The 27,023-nt window shown below is 47.9% G+C and overlaps 1 protein-coding gene across 3 annotated transcripts; it reads left to right on the top strand.

The window, feature by feature from the left end:
• The first annotated feature begins 1,565 nt into the window (after positions 1 to 1,565).
• GPD1 (glycerol-3-phosphate dehydrogenase 1) lies at positions 1,566 to 18,939 on the top strand. Of its 3 annotated transcripts, none has more exons than XM_053301323.1 (8): positions 1,566 to 1,718; positions 4,877 to 5,054; positions 10,800 to 10,940; positions 12,748 to 12,886; positions 14,012 to 14,124; positions 14,565 to 14,798; positions 15,628 to 15,734; positions 17,572 to 18,939. In XM_053301323.1, the coding sequence occupies exons 1-8, from the start codon at positions 1,678 to 1,680 to the stop codon at positions 17,666 to 17,668; spliced, it is 1,050 nt and encodes a 349-aa protein (XP_053157298.1). In that variant the 5' UTR covers positions 1,566 to 1,677; the 3' UTR covers positions 17,669 to 18,939. The 3 variants fall into 3 exon arrangements, with proteins under 3 accessions (XP_053157298.1, XP_053157297.1, XP_053157299.1); XM_053301322.1 differs by lacking the exon at positions 1,566 to 1,718 and adding an exon at positions 1,825 to 1,898; XM_053301324.1 differs by lacking the exon at positions 1,566 to 1,718 and adding an exon at positions 2,127 to 2,229.
• Positions 18,940 to 27,023: the final 8,084 nt, after the last annotated feature.

Here is a 27,023-nt window from a genome sequence, read left to right as displayed (position 1 = left end):
AGACCAAAATAATCCCAGTGGTCACTGGCGCCCTGGGTACAGTTTCAAAAGACCTTGAAGAGCACCTCAACACCATAGGGGCCACAGAAATCACCACCAGCCAGTTACAAAAAGCAGCTTTACTGGGAACAGCCTATATTCTGCGACGATATCTATAACAACAGCAACAACAGTGACAATAAAATTCAGCCACCCCAGGTCCTTGGGAAGGACTCGATATCAGGATAAAACAAACCAGTCAATAACACCTGTCTGTGTAAATAAATTAATAATAATAATAATAATAATAATAATAACAATAATAATAATAAAGTACAATTCTAAAATAATTCTAAATAAAGCACAATTCTAAAATAATTCTAAAATAAGAGTTGTGTAGTAATTTGAGTCATGATAGCGTATAATAGTTATGATAGCGGATAAAAGTGATTGATAACAATGTGAAAAGTAAAGTGAGTAGTCCAGGCTCACTAGAACCCAGGCCCTGATCAAGCACACTCACTTCTCTTCTCCCTCTCAAAGATGCTTCCTGCAGAGTCCACTGCTACTCTCTACAGAGTCTTCAGCAATGAATGCAAGACTCTTCTGCAATAGTGCCGGCAAATGCTCCGTGCCGAGAATGTTTGTCTGTTCTGTGTAGGTGTGGAATGTGACTCTACTTATATGCAGACATGGACAATCCACTGGTGTGCATGGTAGCGGCCTGTGTCACGTGTGCACATTACACTCAAATATCATTGTGCATGTCTGAATTTTCTTTTTAAAATGCTCCATCAGGCCAGACAATTCACAACCCTACCTGTGAAAGTAGGCTCAATGGAACTTAGTTCCAGATAATGGGGCATATAGGGTTGCAATCTTACAGCACAGCCCTATAATGGGTTAGTTAGACACTGAGTTCAACAAGGCATACCCCAAGCAAGAGTGGGCTTCATTTCCGTTTCCTAGAGTGTAGCAAAATCAGCATTCTAGTCTCAAGCCTTCATTACTGTCAACAGAAATGTCCTAATCAATGTGTACACATCACAGATGGAGCTCTGCTGCTGCTGCTGCTGCTGAGTCTGATTGCTACACTGGCCTGCAGCAGCTCTCCAGGGCTTTAGGCAGGGCCCTTTCTTGGCCCTACCTACCAGAAGACTGGCATCAAGGCCTTCTGTGTGCGCAAAGTAGCAGCTTTCTTTGCCACTGAGCTGTAGTCCCTCCCCAGGTTAGATCCAACCAACTGGACTATAAAGAGAGTTGATGTTAAGAGGAGGCCATTTTCAGGTGATTGCCGAAACTTGTTAAATACCCAAACAAGTGAAGTGCAAGGAGGTTGATTTCCACGATCAGCTTGGCTGCCATGCAGTTGATGAGGAGGTTTGGCAAAGGCATGGACGAATCCCAGCGCGTGTGTGTGAGCAGCTCTGGTCTGCTTGTGGGCAGCGTGTAGTCGCCGGGCTTCAGGGAGCTTCAGAGCGACCCCTGTCCACACGCTCCCTCCGCCCCAAGTAGCCCCATCGCGGGTTCCTCGCTCCCCCCTCCCCAAGGCCCTCTGCTTCCCTCTCACAGACAGACCCGTTTGGCTGGCAAGGAAAGGGTCGGGCTGCGGGGGAGGCGTGGCCGAGCCGAGCCGAGGAGTTAAAATGCCCCTCCAGCGAAGCAGGGAGGACAGAGCCTGACAGTTCGTCAGTCCAGATGGGTGGCAAGAAAGTTTGCATCGTGGGCTCCGGCAACTGGTATGTCGCGGGGGAGCATGGCGAGAGGGCGGCTGGCGCTGGGGGGGCAGATCGGGGCAAGGCGAAGCAGGGGTCGTAGGAGCCCAAGAACCCGGAGTCCAAGAAGGCACGCCCCTTTCATATGATTTTCTGTAGCGAAGGAGGAGCGCGCACTGCATCGCCTTTAAGAGCTGAAAGGAGGTAGGGTCGCCCTCCCCACCCCCGTCCAGGATTGGTGCCTGGCATGGAATCAGGATCCGTCTCCGCGTTGCTCTTGGAAGCAAGACTTTGAGGGTTTGGTACTTTAAACGTGCTTGGCACGACGAATATTGGAGGGGGGAAGAAAAACTTCTGGCCGTGGCAACAGCTGCAGTCAGAGTTGGCAGCAGCCCTAACAGCAGGCAGCCCCCCCCCCTTCTGCCCACCCAGAGGGAGTCCCTGCCTGGTCTAGGGAGGGGTTTTGCAGGCACACAGGGGAGATCATCAGGAGCCGCCCAGGAGTGAGCGAGAGAAGAAGCTGGCCAGGATCAAAGTACGCCGTGGGGGCCCTGGCTAGGTGGCTTTTGGAGTCCCCACTGGAACCAGGCTCCAGTGACAGGGGACGAGCCCAGCCCGAGGCGTGCTTGGGAGCCTCTTTCTCGCCTAGGCAGGGGCGTAGCTAGCTAGCTAGCGGGCGGGGCGGAGAGGGGGGGAGAGACCGTCGTGTCCACCCCGCTCCCCGGGAGATAATGAAGGGAAAGGGAGGGGTGGAGCTGGGGGGCCGAGTGCTTGGAACCCGCCCGCCGATTCGAGCTGCGAACACCCCTGTGCTTCCTCGGGCGTGTGAGATTTGCGCTGTGGGGGAGCAGCGGAGCACCTGCTTGGCACGCAGAGGGAGGGTCGGGGAAGAATCCCTTCCCTGGCAGTGCCAAGAAGTAGGGCTGGGAAGGTGGTCGCCGCCGCCGCCGCCGAGTCTGAACCGCTGGGGAACTGCCCGCGACGCCAATGGTTCAATTCGGGCGGCAGTCGGGCTGTAGCAGCAGCAGCAGCAGCTCCCGATGCCATCGAAGTAGCCCTTCTTCCTCCAATGGAGGGGCTCTGTGTGGTCCACTTGTTGCGTCTCCTGGCACGCCAAGCTCACGCCTCTATGCCCCTCTGTTGGGCCGCCAGGCGTAGTTCAGACGGCCCTTCTGCTGGTAGGACCTGTGTGTGTCGAAGGAGAACCCAGGTGGGCAACTGCAAGCTAGTGCCTGCTGCTCCCCTTTCTCCGGGGAGCCACTCGCCATTCGCGGCTCCAGGGCTGACGCCCACCCACCCCCGCGCGCCCACCCGCTGGACCTCTCGTTGCCTGCCCCTGGGCCTGGGCTCAGCTGTGCGGCATCAGGGGCGTAGGGCGGTCCTGTGAGCATGCGCAGGGTGTCTTCCCCCTTCCCCTAAGGCTGCAACCGCAGGGCCTTGGCTGAGATGAGGCAGAAGCGGCTTCGGGGCAGCATCACCGCTCGTGTTACGGGCTACACTCAGCCCTCCTCCTGCGAGAACGGGCCTCTGTCGGGCAACAGTGGTGGCTGCATTCGCTAGCGCTGTCCAGGAAGGAGACGTCTGTCTGCCTTCTTGGGTGCTTTTGCCTGCAAATCTGTGCCCTCACCGCCACCAACTTACCTCACAGGGTTGGTGTGAGGAGAAACATAACCATGTACACCGCTCTGGGCTCCTTGGCGGACGAGCGGGATAGAAATGTGAAAATAAATAAAACTGAACTTGTGCGCTTTGACGGGGGGGGGGGGGCGCTGAGGGGGTCATAAAAAGGCCAACATGCATTGATGGGTGGACAAACTGTGCCCAACATATTTCTGAAACAGAAATTGGGGGGTGGCAGTGTGGGCAAGCCACTTGTCCCAGAGGTGCTTGCTTGCCCCCCTCTGGAACCCCCCTTTTTGAAGGGTCAACTAGGACTGGTAGATTTCGATTCATAACAGCCCTTGGACCAGTGTCTCTCTCAGCCTAGCCTACCTCACAGGATTGCTGTGAAGATGAAAAGCGAGGAAGAACTCTCTGTGTGTGATGTCCAGAATTCCTTGGAGGATGGATAGAATTAAAATGAAAGAAAGAGAGAAAGATTGCTCACTCCTTGCATATTCAGTCTTTCTGTCCCAGTGCCTTGAAGTCTGTCTACTTCTCATAGGAACATAGGAAGCTGCCATATACTGAGTCAGACCGTTGGTCTATCTACAGTAGCTCAGTATTGTCTTCACAGACTGGCAGCGGCTGCTCCAAGGTTGCAGGCAGGAATCTCTCTCAGCCCTCTCTTGGAGAAGTCAGGGAGGGAACTTGGAACCTTCTGCTCTATATATCTTACAGTGCTCACACTTCTAGTCTCCCAGTCATATGCAACCAAGGCAGACCCTGCTTGGCTAAGGGGACAAGTCATGCTTGCTACCACAAGATCAGCTCTCCTCACCAAGATCAGCTCTCACTTCAACAGCTTAGACATCATTTTAGCCATAATAAACACCTGACTCTTTTTGTCATTTTTCTCTTGTATACATTAATGGACATTTATTAAATTCCCAGAAAAATCTGGGAATGTTCTTGCTAAAGGACAAAAGTATATATTGAGCCGGGGGGGGGGGTTCTCCGTGCCTATTAATTATTCTCCCTCCTTGCCGGTAGAAGCTGCAAGGGTTCTCCAACTTGGGTCCTCAGATGCTGTTGGACTACAGTTCCTATCATCCCCAGCCACAATGGCCAAGGGACTTGTAGTCCATTCTGGAACTGAAGTGTAAGCATCCCTATTCTAGGCTCTTCCTCTCAGGATCTTGGTGTTACCTGTCCTTGGGATTTGACCACTGATGTAGAGTGTGTAGAGTTTCTGAACAGTGTCATATTAGTGGCATTGAGGAAGTGCAACAACAAATTAACCTCTTAACTTCAAAGAGGCTTGAAAGAGTGGAACACTATAATTTGGTTAGAATTTGAACCCGAGTCTCCCAAGCCTCTAATGCTCTAACCACTACACGGGGGAGGGCTGTCTTTTCTAGCACCTCCCCCTCCATGTGGTCTGTCCCCATCCTATGTCAATGGCTCAGCTAGAATTGTGGTACTCTAACAAAAAGAGTGGGGGGGGACTGGAGAGTCTGTCACCCCGCACAGAGCGGGGAGGCCACGTTCCTGACTGTGTCATCTTTCCCGTCCTTCTGCAGGGGCTCGGCTATCGCCAAGATTGTGGGCAGCAATGCAGCCCAACTGGACAAGTTTGACACCACAGTCAACATGTGGGTGTTTGAGGAAGAGATCGGTGGCAAGAAACTCACGGAGATCATCAACACGCAGCATGAGAACGTCAAATACCTGCCAGGCCACAAGCTGCCACCTAATGTGGTGCGTTTGGACGCAGGGTGGGGAATGGAAGTGAAGGGGGAGGGAATTAAATGGTATTCTTCCAGGCGGGGGCAATGCATTATCTGCCTTTCTTGGGCTTAGAACTTATAGCTTATGAAACCGAAGAGGTCTCGAGACACAGGTGCTTGAGGCAAAACATCCAAATGGCACCCACCACAATGCCGAAAAATATAATCAGATTTTTAAAATCTGTTCTTTTAATGACACATCAGTGCATAACTCATGAAGCAGGGCACTTTGCCGTGTAGGACTGACTCGGTATGGACTCATAAGGCCTGAAGGCACCCTGCGAAATGGCTCTTCTGTTCTTTAAGGCAACATTCCTATTTCTCCCTTCTGAATGGCTTTGCATTCAGCGCTTTCTCACTCTATTGTATCCTTAGCACAACTCTGTGAGTTGTTAGGCTTGCCTGAAAACAGCAAGTAAGCTTCAGAGGTGACTGAGTAGAGATTTTAACTTGTCATGCCCCAAATAAATGGTTTATCCACCGCTAGTGTCTGTTTAGTTCTAGGAATGCTACAGCCATTTCCTAGATGGAACAAGCTTTGTAGCCATTTCTGGGGCCTCGAATTACAGTACTAATTACAGCTCCAATTTCTGCACAGCAAGAGGGAAGGCTATTCTCGAAAGAGTCAGTGGGTGGCTGGGAAAGACCCCTGTCTAAAACCCTGAAGGGCTGCTGTCGATCTGTGTAGACAATACAGAGCTAGATGGACCAAGGGTCTGACTTGGTATAAGGCAGCTTCCTATGTTCATATGCTGCCTAGTCCGGTCTAGGATAAATTCTGGGTTGCCTCATGGCTGAAGGTGACTCCTTTCTTAATGGGTCCAAGCACCTGTATGAGCCAAGTACTGCCATTGATAGAACAGACAGGGGAAGCATGAGCACATGCATTCATAATCTCTGTGGTTCCAGCCCTGGGCTGTAGCGATCATGCTACTAAGAAATTGCCAGAACTCCTGATTCTGGTGTAAGGTAAAAGTGTGCCGTTGAGTCGGTGTCGACTCCTGGCGGCCACAGAGCCCTGGGGTTTTTTTTGGTAGAATAGAGGAGGGGTTTACCATTGCCTCCTCCCACGCAGTATGAGATGATGCCTTTCAGCATCTTCCTACATCGCTGCTGCCCGATATAGGTGTTTCCCATAGTCTTCCCATAGTCTGGGAATCACGCCAGCGGGATTTGAACCAGGAACCTCTGGCTTACTAGTCAAGTAATTTCCCTGCTGCGCCAATAGGTAGCTTTACTACCTCACAATTTAAAATGGATGCAATCCAGTCAATGCTACACACTTTTAAACAAATCTCATTGGTTCCAAGAGGAGAGCTAAGCATGTGCTGTTGGCATCTGTAGGGCTTGGATAGATTGTGTCTGATGTTGAGAATCTAACATATTTTTCACTCCCACATACTCTGAACAAAGAACTTTTGTTTCTCCACATTCTGATGACTTTTAAAAACTTGAGTCAACATTCTTATCCGAAAATGTACAGCAAATGTACAGCAAGGCTATGCACCAAAGCAGGAGAGAGAATAAACGAAGGAGTGTGAGAGTTTTTCTCCCGTATGTACGTTTGCTGTACATTTTCAAATAAGGATGTTGACTCAAGTTTTCGGAACAGTCACCAAAACATGAAAAACAAAAATATCAACAAAAGTCCCTTGTTCAAAGGGACACGTTGATTTTGGAAAGATCCGCTCCTGTGGAAAATGGTAGTTTTCAAGCCAGTTAAATAGCAATATACTTGTGGGGGAGGGGGTGCAGTCTTAAATCAAACTGACTAGCACTTTCATCTTTCTTGGAAGTGTGTAGTATCTTTGTCAACCTCTCTGAGACTTCAGTGTCCACCTTGAAGGTTGTAGAACTGCTCTCAGCCTTTTAATGTTGGAAGCCTCTTTTTTCGAGGGGGTGGTAAAGAAATGGGGAAAGAGAGAACTGATGGGGGATGCCCTCGTCTCTTGCCTGTGGACTCCCCAGAGGGATCTGGTGGGCCACTGTGTGAAACAGGATGCTGGACTAGATGGGCATTCTTGGGCTTGATCCAGCAGGGCTGTTCTTATGGGATGGTAATAAGCGGTCAGCAGAGTTGGGCAATTGTGCACCTCATCAAAGCCTCATCCATCACTAAAGCTCTGCTCATCCTCCTCATCAAAATTCTTATTTTATTCCTCTTAACCATCAAATTATTATTATTACTTTATTTACAAATTGTCCTCTGGGCAGCTCGCAACAGTAAAACCAAAGTAAATAAAATACACAATATAAAGGCACAAAAGCAAATTGTCCCACAGCTGAAAAGGCCCTCTCCCTGGCTGGTTGCCCCCTGCCTCACCTCATTTAATGTGGGGGCGCTTGGAGCAAGACCTCTGCAGAGGAACTTAAGGTCCAGTAGGGACATATGGGGTAAGGTGCTCTTTCAGGTAACCAGGCCCCAAGCCACTTAGGGCTTTGAAGACTTAAACCAGCACTTTAAATTGGGCCCAGAAATAGACTAGGAACCAGCGCTCTTGATGTCTCAGCTGTCCTCACCCTGCCTGTATGGAAAGCTTTCCCCTCCCTTTTCTTTTTCCATCCTTCCTCCAAGGCTCTCAAAGTGGCATTCTTTTTTCTGCAACAGCCCCGTGAGAGATGGTGATGAGCCCCAGACCAGCCCATGACCTTCTTGGCTCACAAGCATTTGGACCTGGGGTTCTCAGCCAAACACTCATAATCATTGCAACACGCTGATGTTTGTGATGCTGCAATGAAAAACGGGATCTTCACCAAAGCTAGTCCCCCTGTCTTGGGAGAATGTTATGAGGGGTGGATGAAAGACACCAAAACATCACCTAGTAGCGTACAGCTTCACAGCTCAGGAGTAAAAAGTTCCCAACAGAAAACATTCCCTATACCTGGAAAGTGAGTCAGAAAGTGGGCTAGAGCTTCCAGGTGAGTCAGGAGGACTATTAGTGAGTTGCACCCTTCTCCTGCCTTTGCCCCCGCCCCTGCCCCCAGTCTTTAGGGAATTAACCAGAGGGAAAAGACAGCGCGAGAGGCAGCCAGGTGCCAAGGAGGATGGGGATCCTAGACCTTTCATGGTTGTGTAGAAGGGGGAATCCCAGCAGCTGCGGTTTTTCTAATACTTGCATGACAAGTTGAGCCTGGCCAAATTCCTGCTTCCATGAAGCTCTTGAAGGTGGAGGAGCCCTGCTCTGCTCCCTGGAGAAAGGAGGAGAAAGATGGGCATGTATATTGTTTAAACATTAAAAGCAGGTCCCTTTAGGCTGGATTAAAGGTGGGTCCTTGGTTGGAAAAGGGTGGAGACTGCAGAGCTAGGCTAAGCCCTAGGCCCTGATACGGAGCTCTAGATGTGAGCAAGCATCCAAACATGAGATTCCCCCAGGCTGCTGCAATGTGGGTGTTGTGAGCCGGCTCTAATGTCCCTATTCAGGTTTCTGTCTTTTGATGGCTAGCATTACCTGAGGCTGTACTTTTATTTCATCTAGTGTTTGCATTTGGATGGATTAATATACTCTATGCTTAATATATGCTTTAATATACTAACATGCACTGAACCTCAGTCATTGGGGGAGCTAGAAGCAGGTGCGGACCTTCCTCGAGCCAGGGTGAGGCATGAGCCCTCAACTGTGGGCATGAGGAGGGGCATGGGGCCACAAGCACCAAGACCCTGCCACCATGGGCACCACCCCATTAGCTTCCCTGCTACCTACTGCCATCACCCTCTGTCACCCTACTGGGGCATGCTCTGCGTCAACCAACTGAGGCACACGTCTCCTTTTCCCTCTCCCCCCAGTGCACGCTAGGGATGCCTCTGCTGTCACTGCCAGGCTTAGGAACATAGGAAGCTGCCTTATATGGAGTCAGACCATTGGCGCACCTAGCTCGGTATTGTCTACAGTGGCTAGTAGCAGCTTCTCCGAGGCTTCAGGAAGGAGTCCTTCCCAAGCCTACCTGGAGATGCCAGGGAGTGCACCTGGGCCTGTCTGCAGGCAAAGCAGATGCTCTGCCACTGAGCTACATGCAATGACTGCTGCCTTGGCAGCATGGCTTGAGAATGCTAAGCACCCACCACAGAGGCAGTGGCAGTGGTGGTGGTGGTGGGGACATATTGTCCTTTACCTTGGGCAACATAATGTCTTGGATCACCTCTGGCTAGAAGTCTCCACTGATCAGTAAAAGTAACTTGCTTGGGGGGGGGGGGGAAGTAAAGTTGAGTTTTCCTGGGTGCCATATTCTGTGCCAGAGACCACATTGTTCTGCACTTGATCCCCATGGAAGTGCATAGTATACATGGCTTTGGATGCAGGGGGTCAAAGGCTGAAGCGTGGGCAGAAAGCCCCTTGAGGATTGAGTCCTAAAGTGGTGTTTCCAGAATGGCGAGTTATGGCTTGCTCTGTCTCACAGAAGCTTCTAGAGAAGCTTCAGCAATAAGGTTACAGGAGAAGGGCACACTGACAAGGCTACGCAGCTGGGAGTGGGGCCCTAGCTCACTGGAAGAGCATCTGTTGAGCACACAGAAGATCCATAGTCCCTCCCCTGGCATGGGCGGAGAAAAATCCCTGCCTAAAGCCCTGGACAGCCACTGCCAGTAGACCAGGGCTTCAATCCTCCAGTTGCTTTTGGACTACAGCACCCATCATCCCCTGCCACAGTGGCCTAGAATCAAGTATGATGGGAGCTGCAATCCAACATCTGCAGCAGGGCCAATGTTGTGCAGCCCTGGAGTCGACTGTACTGAGCTAGGTGGACGATGTTGGTGTGTAAAGATCAGCCCCGGCTGGGGGAGAGTTGGGAGGGAGTGCAAGGCCCGATGGAGCCGCTTTGCCTTCCCCTGCCCGCTGCCTCTGCTGTCAGGCTCTCTGGAGCACAGCAGGGCTGACTCGTGTGTGCGTCTTCCAGCAGAGAGAAGCACAAGGAACAAGTTGCCTTGGCAACAAAGGTAATAAATCGCCTCCTCTCTGCTTGCTCACTGATCTCGTTTCCTAGTGCTAGCAAAGTGCCAGGGCCCACCTGGGTAGCAAATGCTGGGAGGCCACTGAGAGAAGAAACGTCGTTGGTCGCACTCACCTAGTCTTATGGGCTGGGTCTGAAGTGGTCCGGGATCCCTGTGCAAACAAGTCGGGAGGAGGAGATGGGGGGCACTGAAGGAGCCTGCAACAGACTCCGCCACAGCCACCCTCCATGGCAGCCTGGCTCCTTGCTGACTTCTAACTGGTTGAGCTCAAGATTCTGTCGGGGGGTGCTATGGTCAAAGAGGTGGGCTTGCTGCTGGCACGAGCACAGGCAAAGCCCAGAATTGGGGTATTGGGTGCACACTTCAACATCCTCATAGCCTTAGCTCACATTTCTAGCCGTTATGGAAATATGTGAGCAGCTTGGGGCAGGGTGGGCTTCATTGCCCCTCTGGATAACTTTCCCCCTTCCAGTGACTAGTGGGAACCGAATAAAGTGTACAAAATGTGCAGTTATTATATGGAAATAGGCTTGTTTTGCATAATCTATGCAGGTTAACAATTCAGTTTTTGTTGGAAGACTTTGGTTACCTTCGTGCAGAATGTTGAGCGTTTCCTTGAATACAAACACAGACCTACCTCTGGTCAAGCATCCGTCAGAGCTGCCCAATTTTTTCACCCCTCCATCCCCTCTGCCTGGTAGTAAGGGCCCCACTCCTTCCTTGCTTAGGCCTGCATGTTGATGGCCCTTTCTCCTTCCCCTATTGCTGCAGGTGGCGGTACCAGATGTGTTGAAGGCTTCAGCTGATGCCGACATTCTCATCTTCGTAGTGCCACATCAGTTCATCGGGAAACTCTGTGACCAGCTGAAAGGCCACATCAAGAAGGAAGCCATAGGTATCTCGCTCATCAAGGTATGAGTTGGACTAAGGGGTGAGGGGTGCTCTGGGTGCATGCTGGCTGGCTGGAACCAGTGCTATCCTGGAAGTGACTAGGACAGGCTTGGAAGCATTTACCTGAGCATGCTGAGAGGCATTTCAGTGTTTGTAGTGTGGGAGAGATGAAAATGTGTGTGTGTGTGTGTGTGTGTGTGTGTGTGTGTGTGTGTGTCTGTGTGTGTGTAAACAGACTGTTAAAAGGGAAAGTGGTAATCATGTCCATGAATAATGTAAGGTTAAACAATGAAGCTGACTTATTAGCACTATTCAGATATGTTATTTGTACATACAGATATCTGTACACATGCACGTGTTTTAATTATGTCCTGTTCACACAATTTGGTCACATCTGTATGCAGTATAGTTATTTACACATCTATGGCTCCATCCATGCTAACAGATGAACAGCAGTTTGCTTCCTACCTGTACCATGCATTTAAAGGGGGTCTTATGCCCAGGTTCACTTTTTAAAATGGACACACATACATTATTGATATAAAACTTGTACATGGGTACAGATACATGAATGCATGTATGGTATAATGATGGAATAGGGATGTGTGAAAGACCATGCAACATGCATTCACTTTAAAAAGTGTGTACATGGTATACAGATTGTATGTATGTTGAATGAAGCATGGGAATAGGGCTAGAAAGATGGTTGATAGTGGTATATGGCATTGCAACTGGCTGCATCTTCCAGAAAGCTTCAGTGGCCATGCAGTGGACCTCCTCAGAGTATCTTTTGACTTTCTTGGTGTCTTCAGACACAAAGCTGTATTAGCCAACTGTATCTAAAACTTTCCTATGGAAAGGCCACTACGCTTGAGCTGTTTCCCTTGCCCCTAGCAACAGCAACCAACCAACCAATCGGACTGTAAAGAAAGTCTTCATAACCTTTCTCCTCATTAGATTAGAATGTTATAGGAATCAGTTCTGCCAATATTCTGAGAATCTTGGTCTCTTCTGATCACTGGAAATGTCTGTGTTGTGGGAACCTTGTCTATTATCATACTGTTTTCAGATAGCTAGACACAACAACTACTGCATGCCGTTCCATTTCTGAGATCAAGGACTCATTTCACAAAAGGGCCCCTTTCATAAAAATGACTGAGTCCTCCTTCTTCAGGCTCCTGTAAGCAGACAGGCGATGGAGTAGCAAGAATAAAGATCAGTTAACACAGCTGAATTGCCTCTCCATACTTTTAACCACACCACTACCATATCTTGGATATTTCCACCTTTTCAGTGCATGCCTGAGGCAGAAATGCTAATCAGGGCGGTGGGTGTAGGAACCAGGGTCCGTGTTTACTTTAGATGAGTTTACAAAAAGTACAAGGCACAACAGGAGTGCACACTTGAACTTGTGTCGTAGGTACAGAGGGGAAGAATGGATGAGGCAGCACAGGTACTGGAGCAGGTTTGAAAGAGAGAAGACACACAAACTGGAAGATAGGAAATTGGCTGCTGCTTTGCAGTCTTCCAGGGATGGCTTTTGGTGAGAAATAATCCAGAGAAATCGCACACCCACACCAGAAATGAAGCTTGAGGCCATCCTGAACAGCTAGCCAGCAATTCAAGAGATGCATATATTTGTAACAGTGAAACGACAACTTATTTTGACTTTTACTTGGGTGAATGACAATGGGATAACGTTGTAGGAGGGAGCACATTTGAGAGGCCTAAAGTCAATCGTAGCAGTCAGGCCACAGGGCCAACAACGAAGGGCTCTCAAGGTATCCCCAGTGATCTGGCATGACCTCTGCCTTTGGTTGCTTCTAAGGGCGTCGATGAAGGCCCAGATGGGCTGAAGCTGATATCGGACATCATCCGTGAGCAACTGGGCATCGAGATGAGTGTGCTAATGGGGGCCAACATTGCCAATGAAGTGGCAGAGGAGAAGTTCTGTGAGACTACCATTGGTAATGAGTTTGATCTTACTGCTGAGGAAACTGGGGTGAGGGCATCCCAGGTGGATCAGACATCCACTGATATCACAAATGTGTCTTTCTGTTGAATAGCTGCAGCTTTACAAAGCAAAGCTTCTCTTTTACTCCACCTTTGGAGGTCTTTTTCTTACTCACTTTGGGGAGGAGAGCAGGTCTATGCTTGCGGTATCAAGCATGAATTGTCCCCTCTGCTAAGCAGGGTCCACCCTGGTTTGTATTCAGATTGGTGACTATATGTGAGCATGTTTGCTGTAAGATATTTCCCTTGTGGGATGGAGTTGTAGCTCAGTAGTAGAGCATCTGCACGAATGCAGAAGGGTCCCAGGTTCAATCCCTGGCATCTCCAGGTAGTGCTGGGAAAGAAGACTCCTGCCTGAAACTGGGAGAGCTGCTGCCAGTCAGTGTAGACAATACTGAGTTAGATGGACCAAGGGTCTGACTCAGTGAAGGCAGCTTCCTGCGTTCCTTAATCAGGGGCTAAGAATTGTGTCAACCTGAACAATCATTCAGTCTAATTCGGTCAACCTGAACAATCATTAAAACCTCACTGGTTAAAGTTGCATCCTGACCGCAGGAGCAGAGGTAGTGCAGGTTTCAGGAACTAAGCAGATGGTTTTGGAAGGTGCAAACCCCACAAGGCAATTTGCCTGCCATTTCTATTGTAGTTCCCACTAGCCACATTTCATTTCTGAGCAAAATTCCTCCATGCACTCTGGATGTCCTGTTCCCTGCACATATCCCTTCTCTCTCCCCATCACGTTAAACTACCTCCAGCCCCTTCATCCCTCTGCATCTTTTCTGCTGAAGAGAGCTCCAAGTAAACCAACACATTGGGCTGGCTACCAGTTTCCTAGGGGAGGGCTCATAACTCAGTGACAGAACACATGCTTTGCATAGAAGAGGCACCAGTTTAAATCCGTAGCATTTGTCATTGAATGGATCATCACATTTAGTATGTGATGGGAAAGACCTCTGCTGCCAGGCTGAGCAGACAGTCCTGGGTGAGATGGCCTGGTGAGCTGACTCCACATCAGGCAGCCTCATGTGAAAGGAGCAATCCTCCTTTTACTTATCTGCCTCTGTCTTATCTCTTTCCAGGCAGCAAGAACTTAGCGCATGGACAGATCCTGAAGGAGCTGATGCAGTCACCCAATTTCCGAATCACGGTGGTGCAAGAGGCAGACACTGTAGAGATCTGTGGTGCTCTCAAGGTGCGGGAATAGGGCTACGGTCCCGTTTGGCTTGGCAACTCCCAGTAGGAGTGTGATTTATTGCCAAGGTAGACCCAAGTGGGCAGAAATGTTTCCTTGCAACACTGAGTCTCCCATTCACCCCAAGGCAGCACAAAGTCTGTTGGACTTGAGGCACAACACTCTGGCCGTGGGGTGGGGGACACACTATGTAGCTAGGGGGCTGGAGCAGATCTGCAAAGAAATGAAATATGGGCTTCTCCCCATTCTGTGCTCTTGGTTGCACTTGCAGGAGAAGGTGTGTTCTGGGGAGAAACACCCATCTCTGCTAGCCTTCCATGGGAATAATCATTTCTACCCCCGGATTTGGATCACCTAGGGATGAGTGGTCCACACATCTGTCCAAGAGGCCTGCTGAGCTTTGCTGGCAATCAACAAGCCATCTCCCTCCTTTCCCTCAGAACGTGGTGGCGGTTGGCGCTGGTTTCTGCGATGGGCTGGGCTATGGAGACAATACCAAAGCAGCTGTGATCCGCCTGGGCCTGATGGAGATGATTGGCTTTGCCAAACTCTTCTGCAAGGGCGCCGTCACTTCCGCCACTTTCCTGGAGAGCTGCGGGGTTGCCGACCTCATCACCACCTGCTATGGGGGCCGTAATCGCAAAGTGGCCGAGGCGTTTGCCAAGACAGGCAAGGTGAGAGAGCCACCACTGGCTAGCATGGTGTCCTGCAAGGTTGCCAGATATCCTTAAAGGCATGCTTTCATTCTAGTCCCATGTTCCTGGCAGTGCAACCCAGGGATATGTAGCAACGTTGGAGAGGGTCATGGGACAAGAAGCGAAGATGGGCTGCTGAGCCCCCCCCCCCAGCACCTTCTCCTCCCCTCCACCATGCTTTCGCTGCAGAAGAACAGTACATAAGAACATAAAAACAGCCCTGCTGGATCAGGCTCCAGGCCCATCTTGTCCAGCATCCTGTTTCACACTGTGACCCACCAGATGCCATCAAGAAGCCCACAGGCAGGGGGTGAGGGCATTCCATCAACTTGTGGAATTCTCTGCCACAAGATGTGGTGACAGCCAACAACCTGGATGGCTTTAAGAGGGATTTGGATAACTTCACGGAGGAGAGGTCTATCAATGGCTACTAGTCGGAGGGCTATAGGTCACCTCCAGCCTCAGAGGCAAGATGCCTCTGAGTACCAGTTGCAGGGGAATAAGAGCAGGAGAGAGGGCATGCCCTCAACTCCTGCCTATAGGGTCCCAGTGGCATCTGGTGGGTCACTGTGTGAAACAGGATGAGGGACTAGATGGGCTTCACTGGGCCTGATCCAGCAGGGCTGTTCTTATGTCCTTATGTACTGTAGATATAACGATAGACAGAAGTCGTTGCCTGGGTTACTGAAAGACCAGCTTTCTCTTGTCCATACTGGGTACACCTAGCTGGGAAAGGAGAATGAGAAAGGACCATGTGACATCTTGAAGTCATTCAGTGATGGTGGGGGCTTTGTCTTGAATATTGCAGTCTATTGAGCAACTGGAGAAGGAGATGCTTAATGGGCAAAAACTGCAGGGCCCTCAGACATCAGCAGAGCTGCACCACATCCTCAAGCACAAGAACCTGGTGGACAAGTGAGTATCCTTCCCCATGTGACTTGGCATCTCTTGGCCTATCCCCATGTCAGTCTCCAGGCCAGTTGCACTGGCACTAAGCAGTTCTCTGCAGTGGTCAGGAAGCAGAGGGCTTCTTTGTAGAACTGTCAGCCAGTTCAGGAATGTTCAGTTGACTAATCGCCCTGTCTTTTAACTGATAAGCTGGTAACCCACCTTAAAACATTTGCCTGTTACTGCAATCTCAAAAGGGGGGCATTTATGAGATACTGATGGAAGAACAATTAACCTGGCCTGGCCCAAGACCCCAGCAGCACCTGTGGCAGCAGGGAAAATCACCGACCCTGCCTCCACTCCAATGAACCCCTTCCCCAAATCCACCCAATCTCCTAGCGGTGCATGAGCTCAGAGGTGCACCTAGGTAATTTTGGAGCTTGGACCTAAAGGCCTTTGGTGCCCGCCCCCCAGTTGAAAGTTAAGCATCATTTTTTAACACCTAGGTTCTTGAGGGCACAAACCACACCACTCAGAACAGACTAAAGGGGCCGTCAGGGGGAGGCCCTGGACTTTGGCCCTGAAGTACAGGGGTAAGAGCACCTCTGCATGAGCTCACCGCACAGATTCCCCTCCCCAAGGAAGTCAAGCAGTTCCTTCTCCTGGATCCACGGATCCCTTTTCCTCCAAGCCCCGCCTATTCAAAAGGCATAGGGTGCAGTGGAGTGGCAGGGAGTGACCGAAAGACACTTCTGGCCACTTTGTTTCCCTGCCCTCTGCTGTTTGAAAAGGCAAGGCAAGACACGTGAGGGGAGAGCGGGAGGGTGGCGGCCAGTGCAGGTCCCACCACTAGGTAAAGTGTGAGGGGCCATTGGGCCAGGCGAAGTGTTGGAGGTGACCAATTGGCCATCTGCACTAATCCGCTGCCTGGGGTGACTGCTTCACCCAGCCTCACTGATGGGCTGGCCGTGCATTTAACTCCATTTAAAACACAAAAGCCACCACTCATGGTTAGAAGGAAGATCATCAATCTCTAATAGCTCATTAGTATTTTCTTTCATTCTTTATTGCAATAACACAGCAGAACCAAAACAGCTCAAACAAAGAAGTGTAACTGGTCTTCTGCTGATTAACCTACCAGAACATTAAGCCAATTAAAGCTTGCAGCCCTACTTAGGTGTAATTCCAAAAGCACAGAGCAGTGGCATATTCTCAGTTCTCTCGAAGCTGCACCACATCTAGGAACATAGGAAGCTGCCATATACTGAGTCAACCATTGGTCTATCTAGCTCAATATTGTCTTCACAGACTGGCAGCAGCTTCTCCAAGGTTGCAGGCAGGAATCTCTCTCAGCCCTATCTTGGAGATGCTGCCAGGGAGGGAACTTGGAACCTTCCGCTCTTCCCAGAGCGGCTCCATCTCCTGAGGGGAATATCTTACAGTGCTCACACATCAGGTCTCCCATTCATATGCAACCAGGGTGGACCCTACTTAGCTAAGGGGACAAGTTGTGCTTGCTACCACAAGACCAGCTCTCTCTCTCTCTCCTTCCCAAGCAGCAGGTTTCTACGATTGCCCCATAGTCATCCCACATATGCACCCCTTTGTGTCACTGGAGGTTTCAGACAGACACCTATCCCTCTTGGGGGTCTCGGTCTCCTCCTCCTCCTCCTCCTCCTCCTGGGGTGGGGCCATCCTCTAACCAGGATTCCCAGATGTTGCTGACTACAACTCCCAGCATCCCCAGCTGCAACAGACTTTGCTTGGGGATTATGAGAGTTGTAGTCAACAACATCTGGGAATCCCTGTTTGAGGGAACGCTGGGTGAGGCTACTCAGTCTTTTGTCTGTTTCTCTCCTTGCAGGTTCCCACTCTTCACGGCTGTCTACCAGATCTGCTACGAAGGCAAACCTGCCTCTGACTTTATCACGTGCCTGCAAAACCATCCTGAGCACCTGTGATTGGCCTCCAGCCTTGCCTCCCTAAGGAAGGAGTAGGAAGAGGATCTCCCCATCTGCCTCATTACTCCAGTCCCATCATGAGGAGAGGGAACCAACACAATGCATGAGCGAGCAGGGACTCACTGTGGAGTTACTGGATCAGCTCTCTGAATAGGGAGTCCCTGCCACTTACCTGTCACTGCCTCCGACAGCCACCAAGTTGCCTGATCTGATCCAGTCTCCCCCTTGGCTACTTTAATCTGGCCTTAAAGGAGAAAGTAGGGAATTGCAAATTCCTAATTTTATTCCAGGCCTGGAGCCTAACATTGCTTCTACACTAAAGGCTCTTAGTACTGCTAAGGTATAGTTTTCTGCAGACAACAGAAGCAGAATCAAACCACTAGTCCCACATGGCGCTTAGCATAACACTATATTATCTAGCAGTGCTCTTCGGTATTGCCAGGATCCTTCTGTAATGTTTACTCATGAGTAAGTGCATTTTAATACCACAGTCCCTTGCATTATTCATCAGTAGCATCCTCCTTGCCAATTCTGACCCTTTTATTGCTTCCTGTTCAGTATGCCTGGGAAGTAGTGAGTGACTGCCCCTTAGTGAGCTTCTGCTTCTAGAAAGGGGGGAGGGAGTTGTTAATTACTGGTTTGCTTTTAAACAAAATAGTGCTAACTTACTGTTTAAAAAAAAAAAACACTGCAAAGAAACCAATAACTAAAGCCCCTTCTTGGAGGGGAATAGAAGCAAACTTACTAAGGGTGGTGATGGGGCGGGGGGGCTGCCCATAATTCTGCTGCTATACTGAACAGGAAATAATGAAAGGGGAAACAATAAAACAAGAATCTGCAAAAGTTGCTTTTACTTAAAGATACAGCTGCCCTTAATCTCCAGAACACTTCGCTAGCCCACACCAGACAGTCTGGTGCTATAATTGTTGGGTAATACTGCCCCCAGCCAGAAAACCAGGCCTGAAGACAACATGGGAAAGAACTCACCAAACCTGAAAATGCAACAATCTGCAACAGCATCGTCTGGATTCTCTGTAAAAAGTGAGTGAATTGAAAATGGCAACTTGAGAGAAAAGAGATAATGTAGAAGCAAACTAAGAAGCATCAGCTACAGTTACAATTAGCAACTAGTGCTGGCTTCTCTCTCTAGACAGGGCTTGACCTCAGCTTCCCTGGTATCCATGGGAATTCTAACCATGAATGTGAATATTGTATTTTGGAAGAATAAATATAAAGGTGAGAAATGAAACTCTTCTTACCATGAAGTTCAATACCTGGTTTCCATGCCACAAACAGCCCAAGACAGAAGCCCTGTCCACACAGTGACCCACACATCTCGCAGCAAAACGCAGACAGCTGAGCGCCCACTCACACTGCAGTTGGGTGATACCCACTGGAAATAATGGGCGTCATGTCGTCCGACTACATTTGTGTAACTTTAAGTTGGAGCAGAGCTGCCCTGTTCCACAACACCAGCAGTGCTTCCACACATGCAGCAGCGCAAGCAAGGCTCCAACCACCCATGTTTTGCTGCGCAATAAGTGGGTCACTATGTTCAGTGCACATATAATCTGTGTACAGTGTGTTCAGTTACAAATCTGTACACATACACACTAGGACAGGGTTTCTTAACCTTGGGCCCCCAGATGTTGTTGGACTACAACTCCCAGAATTCCCAGCCACAAAGGCCATGTCTGGGGATTCTGGGAGTTGTAGTCCAACAACATCTGGGGGCCCAGGGTTAAGAAACTCTGCACTAGGATATTGCCTAGCTGCACCCGGCTTTTGAGAGAGTCTCTATGCAAGTTCACTTTGACAAGGAATGCATGTACAGGCACCACTGCTAGGAATACAGTCGTTCTGCTCCCTGCTGTAGTAGTTTTCTACCTGCATGGAGGATGTGTGCACACACACTTCAAAACTGTTGCTGCAAGCTGAAGAGGTACGGGCCACTCTTCCACCTCATTTTTCTACCCCTTGCTTGTCAGTCAACAGGCAGAGGCTCGAGCTGAAAAGAACAAACTTGTTCTTGTTTAACACTCTCCACACATCTGGACAGGCTATTCCCATCCTTTCAAAGCATGCTGTAAAAAAGTGTGGGTTGCCATCTATAGTGAGTAACTGCAAGAACAGATGTTACAAGCTACATTTGCTAGCCTTGGCTTCCTGGACAGGAGATTTCAGGACAAGGGACTTCAGACCCTCCCAGCTCTGTGTGTGTGTGTCGGTGGGAAGGAAGGTGTTCTGTCCCTTTCACAAGGCCCTTGCTGTCCCCACCATTGTAGCTAGGCTGCCTTCCTCCTTTGGTGTGACCTTTGCAGCCCTACCCATCCCCCTCTGGCAATTCAATCTGCTGCTATGGCAGGGAAGATGTGCCTTTTATTAGACACTCGGAATCACTGGACACCCTATGACCTTTCTGTTCATTCAGCCAGCCCAAAATGGGGAAGAGAAAGGTTTGACACTAGGAGTGTGGCTTTCTCATTTCTGCTGGGAGCAGCAAAGAAGATGGGGGTGGAGAAGGGATGGGGGATGACAACGTAGTATCAAAGTGATCCATTCATTCTGAGCAGGATCCCAAAAGGCTTCCCTCTTTCATAGGAACATAGGAAGGTGCCTTCTACTGAGTCAGACCCCCTGGTCCAACCAGCTATTGTCTACACTGACTGGCATCAGCTTCTTCAAGGTCTCAGGCTGGAATCTTTCCCAGCCCTACTTGTAGATGCCAGAGAGTTAGCATTTCGGCCCCATCCTCTAAGGGGAATATCTTTAAGCAGAGAGTGCTCACATGTAGTCACTAATCCAAATGCAAACCAGGGCACACACTGCTTAGCAAAGGGGGCAATTCTGCCTGCTATCACATTTATTTATTTATTTATTTATTTATTTATTAGGTTTGTATACTGCCCTTCCAAAATGGCTCAGTGACCAGCTCTGCTCCCCTATTCTTCAGCTTCTCTTTCTCCCTGAATAATATTTAATTCCTCTGATGGAGGTAGGTTGTGGATAATCTCTGCTCTTGTCTCCATCAAAATCGAGGTCTCTTAACTCAAGAGGCATCTCCTTTTGCCAGCCACATGTCACCTCTAGCACTAACAAATAGATGTCGGCCATCTTTATTGCAGAGTGTGGTCCAATGTGGACTTGCCCCAAGGGCTATGTAAAAACAAACAAACAAAACCCTAAATTTTTGCTGCCAAGTTTATCTCAAAAGGCTTTAGGAATCAGGAAATTTACACTTGGACACATGTAGCAAACCACTAGGTGGCAGCTCACAAAGAACATTTAGAGAAGTGTAGGCTGCTCTCACAAGTGCTAGCCTAAGCATGCCTACTCAGAAGTAAGTCCCACTGAGTTCTATGGAATTTACTTCCAGCTAAGTGAGTAGAGAATTGTAACTTTACAATTTGTTTTCCACTTCCCAAAGCTATCACTAATATTGCACCATCAGTGTACATGGTGTTTTATAGAGCAGCCCATTAAAAAAAGGTACATTCCCATTCTTTGCCTTTGGGGCTGGGGCCATAGTTCAGTGGCAGAGCACTTGCTTTGTATACAGAAGGTCCCAGGTTCAGTCCCCAGCATCTCCAGATACATCTGAGGGAAACACCTTCAGAGTCCCAGTGGAGAGCTAGATAGATCAATGGTCTCACTCAGTTCTTAGACAGCTTCATATAGACAGCACTGTCTCAAGGAGCTCACATTCAATATGTTTGCAGTTTCAAATGGAAAATCTATGTTGGCTAGAATATACATTCACTTTTAAAACATTCACTTTTAAAGCTCTCTTCTGCTTTCTGTACCACACTGACATTAAGCAACACAATTTGGATTTAAAAGTGTTTTTAGTCCAAAATTCTAAGGTTGTGGTTGGTTTTTTGGTTTGTTTGTTTTTAAACCTATTTTTCTCACTGCTTACCAGTTTTTGGAGTAGATCGAATTTCTACCAAATACTAGGAATTGCCTTTCAATGTATATAGTTGATTGGGAGACTAACCCTTTTCTTGCATTGGTGTGTTTGAAGTTCAAAGCTAAATGAATGGGACAGATGTGCTGACTTACAGCCAGACAGTATTAAGAAGCTGGACGTTCTTTAAATTAGTGTGAGAACTTAATGTTTGGCACATTGAAGAAATCAATATATTGGTGGTACCTAAATTTAAGAGGTGTTTCCTGTATGGCAAGAGAATACATGTTGTTGAAATTAAGGGTTTCCTAAATTCTTCAGTGGAGTGATCACTATTGGACCACATGGAATAATCTTACTTCCTTTTAACAATAACTATAGTATTTTCATTCCTTCATTCATTCCTTCATTCCTTCATTTGATTTCTATACCACCCTTCCAAAAATGGCTCAGGGCAGTTTACACAGAGAAATAACAAACAAATAAGATGGCTCCCTGTCCCCAAAGGGCTCACAATCTAAAAGGAAACATAAGATAGACACCAGCAACAGTCACTGGAAGTACTGTGCTGGGGGTGGATAGGGCCAAGTTACTCTCCCCCTGCTAAATAAAGAGAATCATCACATTAAAAGGTGCCTCTTTGCCAAGTTAGCAGGGGTCTAGTGTATAAATTAATCACCTGTCCAGAGAAGATTATGGTACCACTACCTTTAAATATATGAACTGGCTGAAATCCTAAATATATGGAGTAAGTCTTATTTAACTCAATGGAATTTACCTCTGAATACCTTTGGATCATGATGTAAGTATCTTTAATAGGGTGATAAAATGCAAAGAAAAATGCCTTTGGGGTCTTTTATCTTTTAATACTCATACAGAAGAGTGCAACTTGTCTAATCCCTTGTATAATGAGTGCTGCCTGCCAAGATTCCCTCTTCTACACAACTGTTAAAGGTACAGGCACTCCATCCTCCTCCATATTTGGATACCCTAACCTTTAGAGACTCCCAGTTGTACCAGAAAGTGGAAGAAAGCCATCTGGATGCAGATCTGTGACTAAGAAGCAGCATCCACTCCAAGGAAAAACTGAAACTAGGAGAGCTGCTCTCTGAAACTCTCCTAGGTTTGGATGTCAATCTTCCCTGCCCTTTGCAGTTGCTATTAAAAGCCTCCCCTTTGCCATTTGGAGTTATGTTCTGCCCACACAGCATCATGTTAAGGGCTGTTCTCAGTTTTAAGGTGTGGACTTAACATAAACTAATCTCTGCTGGAATTTGCTGCAAGTGGGATCGGTAATGCTGTATGCTGAGCATTCCCTGTTCTGCAGAAAACCTGTCTTCGGGGACGGACAGCTCTCCAAACCCGCAGGTTACTGCAGTCCTGAACATTCCGGCCTTTTGCAATGAGCAGTGCTGCAAGGGCACATGTATTTGGTAAGTGTGGAAACATGCAAGGGGGAGCAGTGAGGCTCTAGCCTGACTCCTCCATATCGCAGATGGAGAACAAGTGAGAAGAACTGGAGCAGACTCAGAGGTGCAAGCAAAAACTAACGTGAGATAGATCTAGATATTAGGAGAGTAGAAGAATGCAGTTAGAAATTCCAGGCCACCGTGAAATCTTCTCTACACTTCTAAGGCAGTTTCCAGGGGATACCAGGAGAGTTATTACACAAAGCCAACCACCTGCTCCTAATTACTAGCAGATCTCAGGTTTCCAAATGCTAGCTATGTACTCTTAAAGGCACAATTATCCTATGCACATTTATCAAGCAGTCAGTGCTCCTGCAAAGACACTGGGATTTACTTCCAAGTAGACATGCATGAGATCAGGCTGCACTGCACCACCAGATCTGGTGGCTGAAGCTACACATGTGGAAGTCTTCACTCTGCCTCAAGTTTGCCCCCCAAACACCTTTCCCCTTTTGCATATCTCAACCCAGTCAAGGGTTATGCTGGGGTCAGAAGAACAGTCTCTCTCCCGGCCGACTACACAACTGGAGACATATCAAGTAGCCCTATGTTGGCGGGGTCAGCAGTTTATAAATAGCAGATAGGGATCTGGAAGCTCAGATCAGCACCGTTTAACTATCATTTCCCTCCACTTACTGTCTGAGGCACAATCACCTCTCCAAGAGCTCATTTGCCAAATATTTATTTTAATGTCTTAGCCTCTCTTTAGGTACAATGCTTCACAAGGCAGCTGACATACAAACTCAGTCACATATAGAGGGCATGCACATGACCATAATCGCCGGCAGAGGGCAGGGCTGGTTGGGGAGGCAGGCATTTTGGCAACTCTTGTATTCTTCGTCTCGGAAACACTACAAGACAAGCAGGACCTGCTGAAAGAAGTTTCTCCTCTGCATGACAATTTCAGTAACACTGAGAAATATACCTCGTATTCTAGAGAAAATTGACATAAAACAAATATGATTGCATATGTCACAACATTAAAATCTACCCAAACATTTGGTAGGATTGATACTGATTTTACAAAGCTATTAGCAATAAGTTTGCCTTATTATAGAATATGAAAACCTTCTATTCCAACAATTTATAAATGGAGACCACTTTTCTCCTTTTAGTTTGCTGTAATGGGTTCGTTTTGCCATTATCAAAATGTCCTAAGTATTTTTAGCCAATATTAAGAAGCAGTTATCATTTCCCCATTATTCGACTATTATCAAAGTGCTTTAAAAGAATTTCCTTGGCACAATAGGATAAGTTTTAGCTGTACTTACTGAAGTACTCCCAACTTCCTTTAGAAATGTGTCAAATTTACATTAATAATATTTAGCTTTTTAAGTGCTTTAAGGTTTTAATATACCTTATTCCTACAACAGACATGTGAAGTATGTCCAAAATAATGTCAACACAGTGAGCTAAAACTGAGGCTTGCTTAAAAGTCAGGCAAACATTTCAGACAGTGTGTTGGTCTATTAGGAACCAAAAATAAATAAAAATCCAAAAAATAAAAGTACTTTACTTTATTAGCAGTAATAAAGTAAGTAATCTTTATTATGACTCACGAAAACATCACCTTTATTATGATTCACCAAAACATCACAACGTCGTGAGCAAGCGTTTGAATTCCCCAGAACTTTTCTTCCCCAAAAATAAAAATATTGGGGACAGATGTTCTTGAGCATGGTAAAAATGTAAGCACGAGCATAAGTTTGCCAGGGCAAGGCTGACATTGGAATTGGGGACTTCGCAGCTGTTGCCAATCATGTTACACCAGTTCTATACGCGAGTCTAGGTTCTTCATCCGTAAGCTACGTGCACGCTCACATACGGTAGCTGTATCCAATTTCTCCCTTTTCATCCCTTGAACAAGACAACTTTCTAGTCCTTGACTGGGAAAAGAGGAGTGCAACAGTGTAATTCCTCCCTCTGTGCGCCTAATGCTCACACTCTGCTTGTGTCTGTTGGCTATAATTGTTTGTCGCCCGCCCCAACGGCGCTTCTCCTTCTATCTTTCCTAGGAAGGTTCCGCAGAGGACGCGTCCTCCGAGGACAGGGAGCCGCATGAAAACTACACGTCCTAAGATGCACCGCGGCACCACAAGACCTTCGAAGCAGCCAATGGCAGCGGAGACTTACGTCTCTCGACTCTAGCCAATTCTAGCCAATCCTTCAGCTCTCTGTGGTGCCAAGGTCACATACAGAGGAGACATAGACACCGACGTACAAAAAGACACGAGTGACGCATTTCACCACCTTGATAGAAAATTTTCGGGTTTTCTTCAACGAAGCATTAAGTGTTTTCAGAACGGTAAACCGATGACTATAGCAACGGAGACATCCAGGACGTTAGCGTGGCTATCATTGTGTAGCAGCATGTCCTATTTCCCCCCAAGCAAAAGAATGCGAGCTAAGAGTGGCTGCTTTTTCTAATTCGGTTCTTATTGTGAAGGGGGCGGGATGGTGGGGGGGTTGTGCGGGATAGCAAAAATGTTGGATGGGGCCGCAGACTTGCTGTTAGAGCAGAAAGTCCCAGGTTCAGTCCGCAGCGTCTCCAGGTAGGGCTGATGAAAATTCCTGCCTGAAGCTCTGAAGAGCTGCTGACAGTCAGAGTAGTACTGAGCTAGATGGAGGACCAACGGTGTGACTCAATAGACGACAGCTTCCTGTGTTCTTAACTCTGCCACTGCAAACTCCAGTGCCAGTAGATCCCTTTATCCTCATATTTCATTGGGTAGGGCGTAGGGGAACTGAGGCTGCGGAAGTGGCTACAATATTTTATTTTATTATTTATTTATTATTAAAAATTTTATACCGCCCTTCCAAAAGGCTCAGGGCGGTTTACATTAAAACACCATTAAAATCAGTTAATAATTAAAGCAAAAATAATAAAGCATAAAAACAATAATTAACAATTAAAAACATCGTAAAACAACAATTAAATAATCAGAAGAATTTAAAAACAAGTTTTAAAAAGCTGAGAAAGCCTGGTTGAAGAGATGGGTTTTCAGGTGTTTTTTTTTTAAATTGCCAGAGATGGGGAGGATCGTATCTCAGCAGGGAGCACATTCCACAATCTCGGGGCAGCAGCCGAGAAGGCCAGTCTCTGTGTAGCCACCAAACGAGTTGGTGGCAACTGGAGACGGACCTCCTCAAGTGACCTCAATGGGCGGTGGGGCTCTTAGAGAAGAAGACGCTCTCTTATAGCTTTGCAATGCGTCTCCTACTAATGTTGCAAGTTAGAAGTGGGACTGCAAGTTTGGATTTCCAGTAAAAAATCCTTTAAGCATATCCCTCAGGTTCCGTCAAAGGCCGATCTGCCTATATTACCCTACCCTTGCCGGCCAAATCCAACATGCAGAAGCCTGGTGCTCCGTTGAATTGCATGCATTGCAGACATGTCAAACATTTAAGGGCTTGTATATATGCTTATATAGAAGTTGCGAATCAGACAGCAAATACTTCTCTCTTTACTAGTACTGTTTGTTTCCCCGTGTGTGTTGGGAAGACTATGACCAAGCAGGAACTCCTCTTTGCTTTTACCTTTAGGAACATAGAAGCTGCCTTATACCGAGTCAGACCATTGGTCCATCTAGCTCACTATCGTCCTCACAGTCTGGCAGCGGCTTCTCCAAGGTTGCAGGCAGGAATCTCTCTCAGTCCTAGCTTGAAGATGCCAAGAAAGGAACTTGGAACCTTCTGTATGCAAGCATGTAGATTCTTCCCTGAGCGGCATCATCCCGAGGGGAATACAGTGCTTCACACATGTAGTCTCCCATTCAAATGCAAACCAGGGTGGACCCTGCTTAGCAAAGGGGACAAGTCATGCTTGCTACCACAAAACCAGCTCTCCTCCCATAGGAGAGAGTTGGTGTTCATTTTATTTTGGAATGGAATAAGACACGCTGCTACCAAATAAAAACGATTGCTCTCATCCCGAGTTTCGACATTGCTATCTATGAGCCGCGATCACTTTCTCTCAGGG

This window comes from Hemicordylus capensis, chromosome 2 (assembly GCF_027244095.1).
Source record: "Hemicordylus capensis ecotype Gifberg chromosome 2, rHemCap1.1.pri, whole genome shotgun sequence".
Lineage (NCBI taxonomy): Eukaryota > Metazoa > Chordata > Lepidosauria > Squamata > Cordylidae > Hemicordylus > Hemicordylus capensis.
The sequence above is the reverse complement of the archived record's forward strand: the minus strand, read 5'-3'. Positions and strand labels throughout refer to the sequence as shown.